We start from the raw sequence: 21,716 nt of genomic DNA on the forward strand, positions 1-21,716 counted from the left end.
TAATAAAAAAGTTATGACTGTTAGACAGTCACAGTTCGATATAACCATGTTTTTTAAAGTTGGTACCTAAACTGAAATTCAGTATTTAAAGTGAAATGACATAAATGTTTTAGTAGTTGAAATGAAAAAACATTATAATTTGGTACCTAAAGTCAATGGACCTAAAGGTTTATACATTAGTTCATGGATCTAAACTGATATTTATGCTAACATATGATATTAGTTTCCAAGTAAACACCGATGTTTAAACTTGTTTACATATCCTCAACTCCGTAAAAACAGACATTTAAACACGTTTCACACATCGGTTCCTAAATAATACCTGATGTTTATATTAATTTAGATATCTAAAATTCTTTTGAAACTGACATCTAAACTGTTTTCTTACATCAGTTCTAGGGTTAAAATTGATGTCTAAGGTCTTATTTATATCGTTTAATCCACATACGATCTTTTTTTTTTGGGTATTTTACATATCAATTTCAGATTTTTTACATATTTGAAAAACAAAAAAAACCGATTTCTTTTCTCCAATTTAGATATCAGGTGACAAAAAATTCTAATGTTTTCTCGAATAGAATAGACATCACCTCTGGACTTATCAGTTTTTAACCCTAATAGACATCAGTGTTTCACTGATATCTATTAAGGTTTTTTACTAGTGAAGGAAGCATCCTATAATTAATATTGTTCTGTAATGGATGCATGTATCCTACTTGAGAATTATTGAAGCCCAAATAATTAAATAAACATGAAGGAAAACCGATCAAATTTGGTTTCCTATGGTTAATCGATCATCAGCAAGGGCATCCACATACGTCATTTGGATGCATGGTATGTATATATTATCTCAGGACTTTTTGTAAGTCAAGTAGCTAATCAACTGCATTATCTTTTCATTTAATTTTTAGTTTTTGTATAGCTTATACTAGAAGATTCAAAGAAACAGTGACTAATTTAACTCACTTGGAGACTAATACCAGAAGTCATATATGATGGCTACTATATACAGAATTTCCACGCAAATTACAAATTCAAGAAAAGTACCCACGTGCCCGTTTCTAATTTTCCGTTTGAGGGATATTTCATATGTATAAGATAGTGTTGAAGGGATTATTCATGTTCTTTAATTATTATTATTATTTTTTATTAATCAATTGTTGTTAATGAAATTTAAACTGATCAAGACATCTTCCAACAAAGATCGAGAAAATTTGATCTTCCTTGACTTGCTGACCTAATCGAGTGTTGTCTTTAATTTAGACTAGGTTATTGTTTAAATTTTTACCCTTGATCTCCAATGTTAATTACTTGCCCAAAAAAAAATATCCATTACATTCTTAATTATGTTTGTCCTACGCTATATGGAACAACGTGGCCTTTACTCTTTGATTCCATGGCTTGTAACTATTGTATGTGAACAAAATTAAACAAACAAGCAGAGATTGATAAAGAAACACAGCTTATTACAAATCACTATAGTAATTGTTTGAACATACATGTACGTGGACCGTTATAATCATCTCAAGTACTGCATTGATTCCTCAAGTCAAGCAGCCGAGTAGCGTGCATTAATACTTTTTCACTTAATTTTTATTTTCTATGTCTAGAAACAGTCCTAATTAAATTCACTCTCTATCATATATGAGCAGCTAGCGCGAAGCTTCAGATATAACTTGTTTGTAAGCAAGAAGATGAGAATGAGATATATAGTAGAGAGAAAGTAAGAAGATTGATCGAAGATGAGAATGACAAAAATAATGCAACTTGATGATCATATGACGATAATATTAATGATCATTCTGTTGTTACTAGCAGCAGTATTATCATCTGAAGGAGGACGGATAGCAATGCCCAATTGCAAAGAGACTTGCGGAAATATTAACATCCCGTACCCTTTCGGGATCGGACCAGATGAGAGTTGCTACTTCAACAAAGGGTTTCAAGTAGACTGTCTTCACGGGACTAAGCCTTTTCTGAGGCTCACCAATCTGGAGGTGCTGAGCATTTCTGTCAATCGAGGCACGCTTCAGGTCCACAGCCCCGTCACTTCCTTCTGCAACGGAAACGCAAGTAGCCAATTCGCAAACTTGACAGGAAGCCCCTTCGTGTACTCTCCGAAATACACCAAATTCACTGCCGTGAGTTGCAGCTACCTCGCCGTGGTCAGCTCGTCAGACGGTCTTATCACTGCTGGGTCAGACGGTATTATCACTGGTGGGTGCAGCTCCATCTGTCAAGAGAAGAGTGCTAAAGAAGGCTGCGATATTGGTGTTAATTGTTGCCAGACTACTATTCCTCCATATCTCACTGTTATTGGTGTTAATTTAATCGACATACATAACCAATCGGGCGATTGCAACGACTATGCATTCCTCGTTGACAAAGATTGGTTTGATCACAACACTACTTTCAGTGCCGTCAAGAGTATGCCTAGCGTTCCTGTGGTGCTAGAATGGAGTCTAATCAATGATAATAATTCATCATTTCTACGATTCCTTGGTAACAGTTCGAGTAGACCTTATTATGACCCAACACCCTTTTGCGTTAGTTCCGATTCTACTATTTCCGTATACACTCGGACCACAATTTCTTGTTACTGCCGGAAAGGCTTTGAAGGAAACCCCTATCTTCTCCAAGATTGTGATGGTAATTAACCTCTAACATTAATATCGTTTTTCTTCTAACTTCGATCTTTTTCCTTTTTTTCCTTTAATGGTAAATAATCCAGTATCTGCTTTTTTCTTTTGTCATTATATTTCAGACATTGATGAATGCAAATATAACCAACATTCTTGCTGGCGCGGCAGCATGTGTGTGAACATAGCTGGTTCGTACGAGTGCTACGCCCCTAAAAGGACGAAAGTTAAATGGATCCTTGGAGGTATGGCCATATATATAATAGTACAAATTACATTATGTATATTCACTATAATTTAATGCGAAATCTCTACAAAGTACGTACAAAGCATAATTTGATTAGGCTCCCAATCCCTGATTTTATTAAGCACAATTTAAATATTATTTAGTTCTAAATTAATCCAAAATATGTATGAACAAACTGCATTGATTTATATATTCAAGTTCATGCAAAAAATAAAAAACATATATTATGCAGGTCTTGGCATTGGTGTTGGACTATTATTATTACTTATTGGTGCATGGCTGGGATACAGACTCATACAAAAAAGGAATGACACTAAATGCAAGGAGATGTTTTTCAAACGAAATGGAGGTTTATTATTGGAACAACAATTATCGTCAGGTGAAGTTAATGTTGACAAAATCAAGTTGTTCAAATCGAAGGAGTTAGAAAAGTCCACTGACAACTTCAATAATGATAGAATTCTTGGCCATGGAGGCCAAGGTACTGTTTACAAAGGCATGTTGTCTGATGGAAGAATTGTTGCTGTCAAAAAGTCTAAGAAAGTGGACGAATCCAAACTTTCAGAATTCATCAACGAGGTTGTGATTCTTTCACAAATCAGTCACAGAAATGTGGTTAAAATATTGGGTTGTTGCTTAGAGACAGAAGTTCCTCTTTTGGTTTATGAATTCATACCAAATGGAACTCTTTCTCAATATATCCAAGGCCAAATTGAGGAATTTCCACTGACATGGGAAATGCGGGTACGAATTGCCACAGAAGTTGCAGGGGCACTTTCCTACTTGCACTCTGCAGCTTCCTTTCCCATTTATCACAGAGACATCAAGTCTACCAACATACTCTTGGATGAAAAATACAGAGCAAAAGTTGCTGACTTTGGAACTTCAAGATCGATTGCCATTGACCAAACTCACCTAACCACACTTGTACATGGCACATTTGGTTACTTGGACCCTGAATACTTGCAATCAAGCCAATTTACTGACAAAAGTGATGTCTATAGCTTTGGTGTTATCCTTGTTGAGCTCTTGACAGGACAAAAACCAATTTCTTTCACTAGGTCAGAACAAGAAGGCAGAAGTCTTGCCACATATTTCATTATTTCAATGCAGGAAGATCGTCTATTCGAAGTTGTTGATGATCAAGTTGCAAAGGAAGGCTCTAAACCAGATATTACTGTAGTTGCTAACCTTGCAAGAAGATGCCTGAATTTGAATGGAAGGAAGCGTCCTACAATGAGAGAGGTCACAGCAGAGCTGGAGGGGATCCAAATGTCTGAAAAAGCCTCTAATGTTGAAGTACAAAATTTTGAAGAGGCTGAATTTGTTAGAACTGAATCAATTGAGCCTTGGGATGTTGTTTCAAGTTCAGCAGGAACAGGGTCATCAGTCTTCGATAGTGGTTCGGCTCCATCATTCCATGAAATTCCACTATTGTCTTTCAAATCACGGTGAACAAAATATTTCTTAATGGTAATATTGTAATGTATTTGTTCCAACTATTTTATGTTGTAGACATTATATGTTCATTTTGAACAATTAATATTCTTCTATAATGTATGCTATTAAGTAATAGTATGGTTGTAATGTTGGCTATTCTAATTTTGGTGCCTAACTTTGCCAGTTATAAACTTTTCCATGAGGGTCATATTTTGTTTGTTTAGTGTTAAAGCCTTGACTTGCTTGTTCTGCTTCATAGAATACGGTATGGGCAAGAAGCTGGCTTCCATGATGTTGTGATTAAGTCTGATGCCTCGCTTTGGAGAGAGAGGTTCATATAAGTTGGAAAAACTGTTAATCAATTAGCACCCTAATCAGCCTCTTTTGCTTTTCATTTAGATCAGTAGTGTTAAAAAACTTCCAATAGTGGACAAAGTTATGAAGAGCCTTGGGAAATGCTATTTCAGATTCAAGAAGAACAGGAACAGGGTCAGTTTTGGATGGGAACACTACTATATATATCTTTCAAGTCACAATGAAAAAAAAAAAATTATTTCGGAATTATAATGTATGTTTCATATATTGGTCATTTAGTTTTATATGACTGATTAGCTAAACTGATGACATTTTCAACACTTTCCTGGACTACATCAACAGGGTTTAAAAGTTTTAGATGTCTAGAAAGTAAGGTAGATTAGAAGAGAAATGGGTTAGGAGAGGATCAGGTCTTTGATGGAATGGTGGCACAGCTTCTTCATTAGACGCACATTTAACTAGTCAACCGGCCACCATTAGTTAATTGTCTTTCTAGTCAGAGTTGAACAAATATTTCATGTATTAAACTATGATAATTTTAGAAGCTTTTAGACGTAATTAAGTATGTAATGCAGTCTTCTAGCTAGCTTCTCTTGGTTCTATATATAAGGGAAAAAAAAAAAAAACATATTTATATATACACCTCTCTCAATGTGGCTTAAAGAGAAAGAAATAAAAAATTTCACCATGTATACGTTTCTAAGTGTCTAACAGTAGCCCTCTATCCTTCATGATGAACTTGTCAAGTATGGCTGCTAGAACTGTATCTTTGAACACTATATATAATAAGAACTATCTCTACCCTTTCTTATTCCTGTTAATTTCATTTTCAAGAAAGTTGAGATTTGAAAATGATTTTCTTTGCTAATTCCAAGCTTCCTACTAAGAAGAAACAGAGGAGAATAAACAGAGGAGAAAGAAGAAGCAGAATAATGGTTGCCCAGGTGCTACTTCATATTACTCTCCTCTTGGGGTCTATGAGTAGTGCAATACTATCAGTAGCAGCACAAGCATCCATAGCAAAGGGCAATTTCACTCAAACACATTTGGAGTCATTGAAATTCCATATCCTTTTGGAATTGAAGCAGGTTGTTACATCGACCACGGGTTCCAAATAACCTGTGACTGTAAGAATTCGATGGACTTTCCTTGTTCTTTTAGGAATCAATAAGTCACTAACACTACTTAGTTTACAAGCAATAGGACAGTTATGAGAACCTTAATCAAAACATTCTTTTATGCGAAATACTTATCAGTATAGAACTAGAAGACTTAGATACTTGAAGGACTTATACAACATACAAGACAAAAGGATTAAGTAATAGGCTCATATAGAGTCCCATAAGGATTGTAAACCCGAGAATTCATTGATGTGAGGAACTTGGATTTTCAGGTGACTCTATATAAGCATGGTCCCTAGTCACACAGAAAATAAGAAGTCTATTCATTCCGCCCCATTGCGTGAGAGACTCCAGCTGTGCTGATTGGAAGGCTGGTGCTTGTTAGTGTGTTTCAACCTACCTGCATCATGGCTTCACCAAGTCAGTTATGCTTTGTGATATTGGTTCTGCAGTAGCAATTGATTACATATGTTAAGCCTTGTGTTTTGGGTATTCTGTGGATGTAATTGTACTTACAGTACGTGACCACTCAACCAGCTCTCCCAAACCTTTCTTGAACCACACGATCTTGAATATGGAGGTACTGTTGAAGGCACACTGAAAGTCAAAAACCCGATTACCGTCTCTGCAGCTAATTGCAGTAACAAGCGAATCCGCCAAGTAGCAAACTTGGGTGGAAGCCCTGTGTTCTCCCAGAAGAACAGATTCACTGTAGTGGGTTGCGGGGTTATTTCTGAGATAAACTCAATCTCAGATGGCCACATGCTTGTCTCAATGTGACAAGGTTTTCAGTAATGGTACCACCTGCAATGGCTTGGATTGCTGCCAGACCTTCATTCCGTCGTTTCTCTCTTCTTTCAATACCAGTTTTGTGACCACATGCAAGAAATCCATGCAATTATGCATTCTTGGTAGACCATGACTGGTTTCAGTCGTTTGCCAACAATTCAACAAATATTTCTTCCAAATTGGCGATATGGATGCTGATGTGGACAATAGTCAAAGGACTAATATATCAGACAAAAAAAAGGACTAATATCAATTTCTAATGTTACACTAAGTCTTATTGAATATCTAATCTTATTTAACGACTAAAATCTAAAAGCCCCAAAATATTGTTCTATATAAACCATGATATAGCCACTTGGTGTAATATGTACGACATGTTTATAGTTTTTATGATATATTATATTAATAATGTTAACCTATATTTAAGTACACTATTTGATGATATTATGATCATACAAAATAATTTCTCACATAGTTGATTCCCTGTTGTTAGTATACACACGTGTGAACAAGCTGAGTCAGCACAAGTCAGTACTAGTTAGTTACAAAACTTACACGGTTGGAGGAGCTTAATGCTGTTAGTATGTTAGTCAAGCATAACGCATAGTGCTTATATAGTTATATAAACTCAGCTGTATTAGTGAGAAATGTACTGGATCATTAATTTTACAATCAATCAGATATGGATTCTTCTTTTCTCTCTCTCTCTCTCTTTCACTTTCTCTTTCCCTCCGATTTCTCTTCTTGAATGTTGACACCTCCTAAGGTTTCCTCCACACGTGTTATTCTAGTGTCGACTTTATAAAAATCATTGTACGTACTCTCTCTCTCTCTCTCTCTCTCTCAATTGATTAAAGAGCGAAATTTCTAATGAACTATAATTAAAATAATAACTAAGAAGAAATGGATAATAACAAGTCTTCTTATTTATATTATACAGCAAGAACCAAGATACATAGCCATACAAACATTCGAATGCATGGTTGACAAATTAACCCACTTGGATCTTCTTGACATTATATATATATATATATACAGATACATATATATATATAGAGACATACAGTCTCAGAGATTAGCACATAACATGCAATTCATGGTGGATCGTTCAGTTGTTTTTCTTCTTCTGATCATTTAAAGCAGAACTGATATCTTTTGCTATGTTTTGTGCATCATATGAAATGCCAGACAATCCACGCCTTGAGAATCCAACACAGTAAAGACCACGGTTCTTTGCCTTCCAGTGATTCGGGAAACTTTGGTTTGGCATTCCATCGTCATTAAACAAATGGTCGTCATCCTAAGTTATAAACATATGGATAATGTAGGTACGTATATCAATGTACTTGAATATGTGTTTATAATTTAATCAGTAATAATGTAACTGAGAATACCAAAAAAAATCACGTACCTTAAGCCAGTTTAGCACAGTGCTTTTGTAACCAGTAGCAAATATAATAGCATCATAGCGATTGAAGTAGCCATTCCCAAATTCGATTTTGTTTCCTTCTATGATTGTGATAGATGGAACAACCTGATCGAAGATGAGTATTGTCACCATCATCATCATCATCACATGATCGAAATGGATAATCAAGTGATTAACCATTTTGCAGGATATACAATTAAATCGATGGAAAAATTAAGAAACTGTTGTGAAAAAAATATATATGAAGATCATATATAAACCATGCATGCATGCATTTTTGAGTATACCTTGATTTCCCCAGTCTTGATCTTGTCAAGGGTCCCAACATCGATGATGGGGGATCGACCCTTAGTTTCCTTGAGATAAAATGGTCCTTCTGTTGGCTTTTGAAGCCCATATTTGGATAAATTTCCCCACTTTAATTTGCTTAACGTCATGACAATAGTGTCCACCAATTTCCCTGGAAAGAGTTTTGATAAAACCATTCCAATGTACACCATTTCCTTGGTGAGAACATGTACCTGCATGCAATTTATAAATTGTTATTAAACAAGTTATAAAACATTAATGTAACAAATATATTATATTGTGTAGAGAGAATTAAAGAGAGAGAAGTTTTACCGGGCTACGGACAACGATGGTAGTATTAGCACCCCAATTTGACAAGTCATAAGAAATTTCCCAGCCCCAACCACCAAAACATCTTTTCCACCATATTTCCTCCCATTCGCATACTGGGTTGAATGCATGATCTCACCACTAAACCCATCCAAGCCATGAACTCGAGGAATGCAACCTTCACTATTTTCACCACTTGCAACCACAAGAAACCTCCCAAGGTATATTTCTCGCAAACCCAAAAGAGTGTTCTTGACAATAACACACCATTTTCCCACATCCAGATCATAGAATGCAGACTCCACAGTTCTGTGGTAGTTAGGACTTACCTTGAAATGAGACACATAAGCATGCAAGTATTGAACAAAGTCATTCTTGGGCATGTATTTGGGTGCACTTTTAGGGAAAGGCATATAAGGAAGTTCACAGAATTGCTTTGCTAGGTGAAGCTTCAAACGGTCATATGACCTTTTCTTCCAAAGAGAAGCATAGCAATCTTCTCTTTCGAGCACCACATTTGAGATGTCAAGGCGATTAAGACAGGCAGAGGTTGCTATGCCTGCAGGGCCAGCACCTACTATGACTACCTCTACTTCCTCCATTTCTGGATTTTGGTCAAGGCTCTGCAAGGGTTGAACTGATATGTGGCTTAGTCCTTGCTTGCCTATTTATATAGTGGGATCTCCAAATAAAATATTGGTTTCACCATTTCCTGAGAGTATGCATACTTGTCATGTATAGTCTTAGCTAAGCGTTATACTTGGCATGCGCGCGCACAGTTTTTGTTGGTCTTGTGCGTTATGTGTTGATGTTTGACTCTATACTACTATAAAGGCAGTCGATCAACTCCTCTAATAATGCAGGTAATTACAATAAATCATGATTAATGGAGAAAACTCATAGGAGAAGATCAAGGCTTAATTTAACGATATATGCATCAGTATTATTAGAGGATCAAGGCAGTCAACTCCTCTAATAATGCAGCTAATTACAATAAATCATGATTAATGGAGAAAACTCATAGGAGAAGATCAAGGCTTTAACGATGCATCAGTATTATTAGAGGATCCTCTAATTACTATAATCCTAAAATTGTTCGATAGATGCAGTTGTCTATTAGCTGTAGATTAGTCTTTTCCTTACCAAGACTCCTATCTTGTATATATAAAGTCAGTCATTGTACATAAAGATCAATGAAATATTCATCACTTTCATAATCGATCTGTTAACTACAACCATATCATAAACTATGCATATACGCACTAAGGTACCATTTATTAGCTTGTTTCCATTTTATTTTAGTTTACTTTGGCTAAACAATTAAGAACAATGTTATATATAAATGTACGTATTTGAATGCAAGCAGATCCTCTCGATCTGGAACTTTTAATCACTACTGTTCATTTCATCTCCTTAGAAAGCAAAAAAGTGGGAGATTCATTTTCTGTATCCATTTTGATTTAGTTTACATAGGTTATACAATATAATCAAATATACAATGTATCTGAAATGCAAATATATAGATGGTGCCGAGAAGCATCTACCATAAAGATTCTTTATGGGAATGAAACCATCCCACTCACCTATATATTGCCCTAATTTCTAAATTTAGTAGTTATAAATTCTTAATTTTATTTTCAGAAGTACGCTATACTTTTTTCTCTGTTCCACTTTAACATTCAAAAAGGTGCCTCCGGAGTTTAATTAAGATAAATAAATTCTTCATATTGCTCCCTCTCTTTTCCATTTAGAATTTATTCATTCTTATAAATCTCATTAAAAAAAAATTCAACTACATGAGCCTTTTAACGATAAGGGCATTTTTTAATTGAAAAAAACAAATTGGAACACAAGAATATAGAACTTAATTTAGACGATATCGAATCTTTAAACACAAAAAATAAACATAAAACATGTAATTTTTGTTGAACACATGAACATAAAAGTTTTTACCATGCTTCAACACAAAAAAGTATTAGTTGGATTGATAACGATAATGCACTTCTTTGTTATTAAGAATATTGAATTTTTTTTGCTAATGACCATTTGGTCTAGTAGTAGCACCTAGTCTTTTCTTCGTGAGAGAAGATCGATCTTGAGTTCAAATATTTGATAATAATAATTAAAAAATATATCGAATTTGCTAAGGACAGAATAGGATACCCTAACATATTGGGATTTAGATTTTGAAGTCTTTCCAAATATCGTAATTAAGTAATTAAATTTTTTTAAAAATATCTAGATAAAATGTTGGAAAATGCAACCGAAATTCAAGGATATATTGGTCATGTTTGTTTTACTCAATCATACGTATGAGACGACATATCGACAATGAACGACAAAATGGCTTATTAGGCAATGAACACAAAGATTCTCACTGATAAAAATTCTAAACTAGAACACACATTGTTAAATCGATACTGAGAGAGTATGACAAATATTTCGTTACACCTTTTATAATGATGGCTGGCAACAAAATCAGTGGCAGAGCCACGTGAGGACGAGGGGGGACACAAGCCCCCACTCAAATTTTGGCATTAAAAAAAGATTGGCTTATGATATATGGTAGTTTATTGAAATATATACCCTTAAAATAAATCAGGTCTCACACATGTTAGCCTTTTTTATTCTTTCTATTTTTGCCACTTTCCCTTTTGTCTATTCTAGAAGGTCCTTTTCAAATTTTCATTCATCTAACGTCAATCTCTTTTTTTTTTTTCTTGTTCTTGCACAATTGTCTTTCACTTCAAATAAATTTCTCTACTTTTCAATTGATATGGATTTTTACACATGCAAAAATTAAAATAACTACTAAACCTAAAGCAATTTTATTGCAGGAATTTGATTTAAGGTTTACTTATTTGAACTTGAAGTTGATTAATTATGTATTGATCGAGAAGCAGAGAGGAAAAGCTACTATATTCGGTAATTACAAAAAATGGAGACTATATATGTTTTATTTTTTCAAAAATTTGTTTGGGATATTTTTGCTACTTTGTAAGATTGCAACAGATCAGTTGCAGGGATTTATTGGTATTGATAGTGAAGTTATACATGCATGGATTTTTAATTGACACAGTTTCGTAGTTGGGGTACTTTAATGTAACTTTTTAAACTTGAGATACCAAGTTGAAAAGTGATGTATAATTGAGGTATATAATTATAATTTACCCTTATTTAATTTGTATTCCTTTCGAGACAAAAAGTGACTAGTACGTGAATAGTTACTACGTGGTTACATTTTTCTTCAATTATTGTACTTTTGTTGGTCCCAGGTGTCGTCATGACAATTCGTGTGTGGAAAAAAAAGGGAACCATACAAATCTTATTTTTCCTCAATTATTGTCCTCTAACACTACTCTTCTTTTTGTGCCCTTTTAATTTTTTCTCATGTTCATTATATACTATACTATAATGTTACGATCAAAATTGTTCAATTATTTTCAGATTATTCTTTAAAATTTATTTTTGTAAGAAATCAGTTAAATAAAAATTATTTAGTTATTTAACTGTAACAAAAATTATTTATTTATATAATACTACTTAAGTGATCGACTAAATGATTTTATCATTTTTAGTTTTTACGGAAATAATATTTAAAAAGTAGTAAATCCGAAAAACGATTCTGTGAAATTGAGAAAAGAAGAGATAAAATAGCTAGCATTTCTCATTTAATTATCTCTAATGAGCATTAGATGATTAGTCGGTGAGATTGGCTGGTGTGTAAATTTTCAACGCAGATATTATATTTAGTAGGCGGTCTAAGTTTTCATGCGCTTCCTTATTCGTCAGTTTCTGCTGTATGCTTCTTGTTCTGCTGCTTTTCTTTGAATTACTGTTACTTTTTAACGTATGATTTTTTGACTCGTAAACCACATGCACGATTTTGCATGCCAATATTTATTGGCTTCACAACTCTATGAAACTATATGAGCATCCTTCTAGAAGCACATGTGACTAGCACCCTTCTAGAAGCACATGTGACTTCCCAGTCACATGTACGCAAGGAATAAAATTTCAAAATTTTCGGCGAAATTTTGCCGAAAATTTCGTTTTTTAGAGGTAAGGAAATTTTAACAAGTATTCGTCCAAATTTCGTGAAGATTTCGCCGAAATTTTCGAAATTTCAGAAATTTCGCCGAAATTTGCCGAAATTTGTCGAAATTTCGCTCATCACTTCTCTATCCGTCGATCTTCTCCTTCTCTGTCCAAAGTCCAAACCCAGCAACACTCTAAAAAATCATTCAAACCCAGCCAAAATAAACCCAGCAAACCTGTAAAAAACAGTCCAAAAACAACCAAAATAAACTCAGCCAACGGGGAGGGAGGGAGAAGAGATCGGGAATTAAGGAGAGGAAGAAGAGGAGAAGGATGAAGGAGGAAAAAGAAAGAGATGCGCGCGACTGGGCTGGGAGAGAGAAATGAGAGGGAAGAAGAGAGATGGGCTGGGACTAGTAGAGAGAGAAGAGTGTCCCAGCAGACGTAGAAAAGAGGGAAGAAAAGTCACAGGAAAGGAAAGAAAGTGAAGGAAAGAAAAAGAAAAGAAAGGAAGGAAAAAAAGAAAAGAGAAAAAAAAAGAAAAATATAAAGTTAGATACTTAGACTTAGAGTCTTAGACTTAGTACCCTTCAGATGCCAAAAGTTGGTGGGTACGTGTTAATCTACTAGAGGTGATATTGGTGGGTGTTGATCTTTAGTAGTTTGGCCAGCACATAGATTATGAACTTATGGGCTTATGGCCATATTTGGTCAACATTAATTTAAAAAACCTCTTCACCAACTAATTAGTAATTTCTTAAAATTATGAGACTAAATTAAAGATTAATTTAACAACACCCAGAAAATCAGATGCCAAAAACAAAAAATAATAGAAATTAATCTAAAAGTAACAAGAAAGAAAACCCAGATTAATATAACTACTAAATGCTTGTACATTAATAAAAATATATAGTAACACAAACGAATAGTAATATTTCTTATCTTGGAAAGAAAAAAAAAGTTTGGGATTTCGTCTAGCTCTTTTGAGACTTCGTTTAGTTATTTTTAAATTATAAACTCTAATATATTTTTATATAAAAAATAATTAAAAATACCCTAAAGGACCTAAACCCTAATATCTTATATCATATCATAAATAATATGAAGTATAGATTATAGAATATATAGAGTTTAGTATATAGATTACAGAGTATAAAGAATATTAGGGTATATAGAATATTAGGGTATATAGAGTATATAGGATTTAATGTATAGATTATAGAGTATAAAGAATATACTAATGTTATTTTGCCTCCAGCGCGCATTATATTCATCTTATATAACATGAAACCTATTATATAATTAGGTTTTTTCAATTATTTTTTATAAATATAGTAGATAATATGTTAAATAAACATATAGGAAAGTTTCATTCAAAATTTCCGTATTTTAATAGTAATTTCCGTCATTTCTGTCAAATTTTTGTCGAAATTTAAAATTTCTCGAAATTTCCATCGAAATTTCTGCGAAATCCGAAATTTTACTCCTTGCATGTACATGCCTCATATTTAATATTTATGTTGTTTGACTATCTAAGAGATTGTATAATCTCTTTTAAGTATTTGAAATTAGTGCCTTCTCAAGTCATGCTATATATATTTATGCAATATATATATATATATATAAATAGCGGTCTTTTAATAAGGGATCCCTCATTTAGTGTTAAATGAGGGATTCCCTTGTGGGGTTCACATGGGTCGTTTTATGTCGATTAGAACTGTCTATTTTTTACATTTTCATTAATAGATCATCCCTATAAAAAATCAGTCAAATCGGAGACTGTTAAAATATCTAATTTGGATCAAACAAATTATAAACACCTAAACTTTGACCGCTTAATCAAATGGATAAATGGCTTCCGATTTGGCTGATCTTTTATGATCTATCAATGGAGATGTAAAAAATAGACGGTTCGGATCGACACAAAATGACCCGTGTGGGCCCCACAGGGGGATCAAGGGATCCCTTATTGATATATAGGCTCCTGTATATATAAATATGTATATAATATACAGGCCCCTTTTGTTGAGGTATACCTCAACTTAAACATAATGATGATGTATAGTTTGTCGGACCCACTCCGCATTGTAATTTAATGATCGAAGCCATCTATTTTTTACGTCTATACACAAGAATCATCCTTGCAAAAAATTGGATAAATCAGGATAAACCTTTGAAGTCGAGTCTAGTGTTCAACACTATGACCTTAAGACAATTTACGCCCGCCCTACTGTGCTATGGTCAATCGGCGCTCGCTTCTCAGGATACAACGACTTCTTCCTTGCAGTAGTAGCACTTCAAACTACAAGGTTCTGTGAACCCAAATATGCAAATAACTCTTTCTTTGGTTATGGAAGACTGTGCTTGAATGAATGCAAGTTTTTCTTAGTAATTTTTTCTATGTCCTAAAAGATTTCAAGACTACTATATTTATAGATGCAAAGTGCCTTTTGGAAAGGTTTTGATTGAATTAAATGGCCAAGAGACACATTCCATTGAATGGGCAACAGACACATTTGTTCATGGCCATGACTGTTTTAATTCAATCAGTGTTTCTTTTTGAAACCTTGTGTCTGTTCAGTTTTAATTGAACGTATACCAGTGGCTTTCTGGAGGATGACTCTACAAATCAATATTGGGCCTATTACTAAATAAAGCCCAATATTTAATTCCTTTCCACTTACATTTTCCATTCATATAGAATTATGATATTTAAGCAAATAAATATTTCCATAATTAATTTAAATATTCATTACTTAAAATATCATAATTCTAACAATCCTTCACATGAATGAAAATTGGCACAAATATATGCATATGAGGATGCAGACACTAGAAAGAGTTACTTATTGGAAAGTTATTGAATCAAGATAGGTAGCTTGTGGCCTTGAACCTTCCCTAGTGAAGGACTATCGGATTTACTTGGCTAATCAGTGAACGTAATGTCTTGAACTGTTCAGCTGTTGGTGTAAACCAAGACAATAGTACTCACACAATAACCTCCCAGACATATTTTAGTTCTAACGGTTGTGTTCATTTCGGCCTTGAACAAAACCTGGTATTCATGAGTGCTTTAGAGAATTCAGCCTTACTCAAAATTCTCATAGAAACGGCCACATTTCCACTCATATAGGTGACTGCCTATAAGGAATATCCTGCCATACCCCACTCGGATAAACCAAGATATAGAATCATTAAAAGCATAGCTTAGCCTATAATCACATTGCAGGCAGCACTGCTTTTTATTAGGAATGGGAAGGAGATTTTATCTCCGCAGTGCTAGGTCAGAGCATACCATAATTTAGTTGTCCCTTTTGAACCTAAATCTTGGGATCACCAGTCAACTAGGTTGGGTTTCCACTATGGCTTCTCTTTTACAAGGGCTTTAATCTCATTCCCTTTGATAATCTATAAACTTGCTCTCTATTCAAACCTTTCGTAAACGGATCCGCTAAATTATCTCTTGACTTCACATAGTCAATGGTAATGATACCACTAGAGAGTAGTTGCTTCACGGTGTTATGTCTTCGACGTATATGTCGAGACTTACCGTTATACATGTTATTTTATGCCCTTGCAATCGCTGATTGGCTATCACAATGTATACATATAACGGGCACAAGCTTAGGCCAACATGGAATATCCTCTAAGAAATTCCGAAGCCATTCGGCTTCTTCTCCTGCTTTATCCAAGGCTATGAACTCAGATTCCATAGTGGATCTAGCAATACACGTTTGCTTGGTGGATCTCCATGAAACAGCCGCGCCTCCAATCGTAAAGACATATCCACTTGTGGATTTTGAGTCTTTAGTATCTGATATCCAATTGGCATCACTGTAGCCCTCAAGTACGGCTGGATATCTTGTATAATGTAGTCCGAAATTCTTAGTGTATCTTAGATATTTAAGTACCCTACTTATAGTCTTCCAATGATCCTTTCCAAGATTATTTGTATATCTACTCAATCTGTTAACTGAGTAGGCTAAATCAGGTCTAGTGCAATTCATAAGATACATTAGACTGCCAATGATACGAGCGTATTCTATTTGTGATATACCTTGACCATCATTCTTCATAAGATTAATATTTGGGTCATAAGGTGTTTGTACAGGACTAGTATCATACTTGTTAAACTTATCAAGTATTTTCTCAATGTAGTGTGATTGAGACAAGACTAGTCTATCAGATGTTCTCGAAATTTTAATTCCTAGAATCACATCTGCAACACCCATATCTTTCATGTCAAAATTATTAGTTAGCATTTTCTTGGTTGATTTAATCATACCAATATTACTACCCATAATCAACATGTCATCTACATAGAGACAAATAATGACAAACCCATCTTTAGTGCTTTTAGTGTACACACATTTGTCACACTCATTTATCTTAAAATTATTTGACATCATGGCTTTGTCAAATTTTAGATGTCATTGTTTTGGTGCTTGCTTTAGGCCATACAAAGACTTAACAAGCTTGCACACCTTATGTTCTTGACCAGGAATAACAAAACCTTCAGGTTGTTCCATGTATATTTCCTCGTCTAATTCACCATTTAGAAATGTCGTCTTGACATCCATTTGATGAATTTCTAAATTATGCAATGCTGCTATTGTAATTATATTAGCATCCTAATGGATGTTATTCTTGTAACTGGTGAGTATGTGTCAAAGTAATCTAAGCCTTCCTTTTGCTTATATCCTTTCACAACAAGTCTAGCTTTATATTTATCAATTGTTCCATCGGCCTTCATCTTCCTCTTGAAAATCCACTTATAACCCAAAGGCTTATTTCCAGGGGGAAGATTCACCAGTTCCCAAGTATGATTCTGTAAGATGGAATCAATTTCAGAATTAATAGCCTCTTTCCAAAGCGGTGCTTCAGGTGAAGACATTGCTTCCTTGTAAGTACGAGGCTCATTTTCTAACAAATAAGTCAGAAAATCTGGACCAAAGGACTTAGATGTTCTTGCTCTCTTGCTACGTCTAGGTTCAATATTGGGTTCTTGTTCACTAGACCCTTGGTCTATATTTTCTTGATGGCTTTCTTGGTTATTATCATTTACAGTATTATAAGTTCTTTTAAGAGAACTTCTTTCTCGTGCCTCTTTATAAGGAAATATATTTTCAAAGAAATATGCATTCCTTGATTCAATAATTGTGTTCACATGTATATCTGAAATATCAGATTTATGTACAAGGAAACGATATGCACCACTGTTAATTGCATAACCAATAAAGATACAGTCAATGGTTTTTGGTCCTATTTTAACCTTTTTAGGTTCTGGGACTGCCACCTTAGCTAGACACCCCACACTTTGAGATATTTGTAAGAAGGCTGGTGACCTTTCCATAATTCATATGGGGTCTTGTCTAACTTCTTATGAGGCAACTTGTTGAGAATAAGATTTGCAAATAGCAGTGCTTCCCCCCACAAGTTCTGAGGTGCTCTAGAACTTATTAGTAAAGCATTCATCAGCTCTTTTAATGTATGGTTCGTTCAGCAATACCGTTCTGTTGAGGTGAATAGGGTGCAGTAGTTTGGTGAATAATTCCATGTTGAGCACAAAACTCACCAAAAGGTGATTCATATTCACCACCCCTATCACTTCTTAATCCTTTGATCTTTATGCTAAGTTGATTCTCAACTTCAGTCTTATAATGTTTGAACATCTCAATCGCCTCATCTTTGCTTCTTAGTAAATACACATGACAATATCTTGTACAGTCATCAATAAAAGTAATAAAATACTTTTTCCCACCCCTAGTTTGTATAAATTTTAAATCACAAATATCACTGTGAATTAAATCCAGAGGTTCAGTAGTTCTCTCAATAGAATGGAACGATGTTCTAGTTAACTTTGCTTCAACACAAGTTTCACACTTAGTATTAGAATCAATGTAAAACTTAGGAATCAGATCCACGTTAGTTAATTTGCGTATTGTATCAAAATTAACATGGCCTAATCTACCATGCCAAATATTAGATGACTCAAGCATATAAGCAGAACTAACTGTGTTATTATTATTAACTTTTGGTACAACAGTCATTACATTCAATTTGAACTGACCATCATTCAGGTACCCTTTTCCCACATACATCCCATTCTTAGTAAGTACAAATTTGTCAGACTCAAATACCAACTTGAAACCATTCTTGCTCAATAGAGATTCAGAAACCAAGTTCTTTCGGATGTCAGGAACATGGAGCACATTGTTGAGAGTAACCTCTTTGCCAGATGTCATCTTCAGAACCACTTTCCCTTGGCCTTCAACCTTTGAGGTGGAGGAGTTTCCCATGAACAGTTGTTCTCCATCAAGCCCATGATAAGTGGAGAACATTTTCCTATCAGCACACACATGACGAGTAGCCCCAGTGTCCACCCACCATTCTTTGATATTTCCCACCAAATTAACTTCAGAGACGACCGCAGAAAGATTGATATCAGATATATCATTGGCCGGAGAGCTTATCTTCCTTGGTTATGTTTGCCTCATTTCCCTTGCCTTTCTTCTTGCCATGACTCTTGCCTTGACTCTTGTCACTCCTACAGTCCTTTGCACGGTGGCCAGTCTTATTGCAATTAAAGCACTTGTCATTGAACTCCTTGGCCTTCTTGGAATTTCCTTGACTTGTGCCTTCCCCAAAATGCTTCCTCTTTTTGCTATTATTTGGCCTATTCTCCACTATGTGTGCCTTAGCCTCTATGGAAGATCCTCGCTTATCAGAGTGGCGATTATCTTCCTCAATCCTCAATCGCACGATCAGATCCTCAAGCCCCATCTCTTTGTGCTTGTGCTTAAGGTAGTTCTTGAAATCCTTCCAGGATGGCGGTAATTTCTCAATTACAGTAGCCACTTGAAATGACTCAGGAAGTACCATATCCTCTGCATCAATTTCATGCAAAATAAGTTGGAACTCTTGGACTTGACTGATCACGCTTTTGGAGTCCACCATCTTGTAGTCAAGAAAACGACCCACAATAAATTTCTTCATTCCAGCATCTTCGGTCTTGTATTTCTTGTCCAAAGACTCCCACAACGCCTTGGCTGTTTTCATTGGACTACACACATTGTAGAGTGCATCGTCCAACCCATTGAGGATATAATTCTTGCAGATAAAATCAGCATGGTTCCAGGCATCAGCAGCAACCATAGATTCTTTGGAAGTTCCAGGAGCAGGAGCATCTTCCTTCAAGAATTTGACCAAGTTCATTGTTGTTAAATAAAACACCATTTTCTGCTGCCACATCTTGAAATCAGTTCCATTGAACTTTCCAGGTTTCTCCCCATGGTGAGAAGATTGCAGCAACACAGGAGCAGATGCCATAGGAATAGCAGATGACAAAGGGACTGTTTCTGTCACAGGTCCAGTCATGGTATTTATATTCTTAGTACTTGAGGCATTCATTTTTCCTTTGAAGTATAAACAATTTTTGAATAAGCAGCTATATATAACAACAGCAGAATAAAAGAAATATAAAGAAACTGATTTTCAACGAAAGACAGAATACACAACCAGAACAAAAAACAAAAACACAGATTAAATGTATGGAAAGTAATAAAAATAAATACACAAAATGAATTCTTTAATGTCAAAGCAACAGTAAAGAAGGTAAAGCACAAAAGACGAAAAATATGGCAAGATCAAAACTAATAAAGATCTAAGAACAAAACCCACTAGCAGATGTAAATAAAAAATGATATAAATAGGAATAATGAACAGTATGTATATATATATAAATATATATCTATCAAAACGTAGACTACTAAACAAAACAGATCTTTGTTGAACAAAAATCAAAGCCACCAAAATTGACAAAGTCAAAGCAGATATTGAATGAATAGATAATAAGAAAAAATTAAAAGTAGAAACAATATAGCAATTACACAAATAAATCGTCTTAAGATTGTTGGAAACTATAGGTATAAATTGCTATATTCAAACAAAGAGATTTAAATAATACAAAGAATTAGACAGTAAAGGAAGTTTAGAAAAACCTTTGAAGTCGAGTCTAGTGTTCAACACTATGACCTTAAGACGATTTACGCCCGCCCTACCGTGCTATGGTCAATCGGCGCTCGCCTCCCAGGATATATACAACGACTTCTTCCTTGCAGTAGTAGCACTTCAAACTACAAGGTTCTGTGAACCCAAATATGCAAATAACTCTTTCTTTGGTAATGGAAGACTGTGCTTGAATGAATGCAAGTTTTTCTTAGTAATTTTTTCTATGTCCTAAAAGATTTCAAGATTACTATATTTATAGATGCAAAGTGCCTTTTGGAAAGGTTTTGATTGAATTAAATGGCCAAGAGACACATTCCATTGAATGGGCAACAGACACTTCTGTTCATGGCCATGACTGTTTTATTTCAATCAGTGTTTCTTTTTGAAACCTTGTGTATGTTCAGTTTTAATTGAACGTATACCAGTGGCTTTCTGGAGGATGACTCTACAAATCAATATTTGGCCTATTACTAAATAAAGCCCAATATTTAATTCCTTTCCACTTACATTTTCCATTCATATAGAATTATGATATTTAAGCAAATAAATATTTCCATAATTAATTTAAATATTCATTACTTAAAATATCGATCATAATTCCAACAAAACTCAATCTCAGATGGCCACATGCTTGTCTCAATGTGACAAGGTTTCCAGTAATAGTACCACCTGCAATGGCTTGGATTGCTGCCAGACCTTCATTCCATCGTTTCTCTCTTCTTTCAATACCAGTTTTGTGACTACAAGAAATCCATGCAATTATGCATTCTTGGTAGACCATGACTGGTTTCAGTCGTTTGCCAACAATTCAACAAATATTTCTTCCAATATTGGGCCTATTGGCGATATGGATGCTGATGTGGACAATAGTCAAAGGACTAATATATCAAACAAAAAAAATGACTAATATCAATTTCTAATGTTACACAACTTACACTAAGTCTTATTGAATATCTAATCTTATTTAACGACTAAATCTAGAAGCCCCAAAATATTGTTCTATATAAACCATGATATAGCCACTTGGTGTAATATGTACGACATGTTTATAGTTTTTATGATATATTATA

General features: G+C 34.6%; 1 protein-coding gene and 1 pseudogene across 1 annotated transcript; one reads left to right on the forward strand and one right to left on the reverse strand.

Annotated features, from left to right (window-relative positions):
* Positions 1–1,710: 1,710 nt before the first annotated feature.
* Positions 1,711–4,549, forward strand: LOC147277908 (wall-associated receptor kinase-like 3). The gene is made up of 3 exons (XM_086254249.1): positions 1,711–2,649; positions 2,765–2,884; positions 3,119–4,549. Exons 1-3 carry the CDS (start codon positions 1,743–1,745, stop codon positions 4,339–4,341), a joined length of 2,250 nt encoding a protein of 749 aa, XP_086110375.1. The 5' UTR covers positions 1,711–1,742; the 3' UTR covers positions 4,342–4,549.
* Positions 4,550–7,659: 3,110 nt separating this feature from the next.
* Positions 7,660–9,200, reverse strand: LOC147277909 (putative indole-3-pyruvate monooxygenase YUCCA10; annotated as a pseudogene).
* Between the last annotated feature and the right edge of the window lie 12,516 nt (positions 9,201–21,716).

Source organism: Dryas octopetala, chromosome 8, assembly GCF_963921425.1.
Source record: "Dryas octopetala chromosome 8, drDryOcto1.1, whole genome shotgun sequence".
NCBI lineage: Eukaryota > Viridiplantae > Streptophyta > Magnoliopsida > Rosales > Rosaceae > Dryas > Dryas octopetala.

What these genes read in the sequence shown, in the direction of transcription:
- LOC147277908 (XM_086254249.1), top strand. Translation starts at nt 1,743, where the DNA reads ATGAGAATGACAAAAATAATGCAACTTGATGATCATATGACGATAATA. An exon ending in TCTTCTCCAAGATTGTGATG is followed by an intron (nt 2,650 to 2,764) that starts GTAATTAACCTC and finishes ATTATATTTCAG; the next exon opens with ACATTGATGAATGCAAATAT. An exon ending in AGTTAAATGGATCCTTGGAG is followed by an intron (nt 2,885 to 3,118) that starts GTATGGCCATAT and finishes TATATTATGCAG; the next exon opens with GTCTTGGCATTGGTGTTGGA.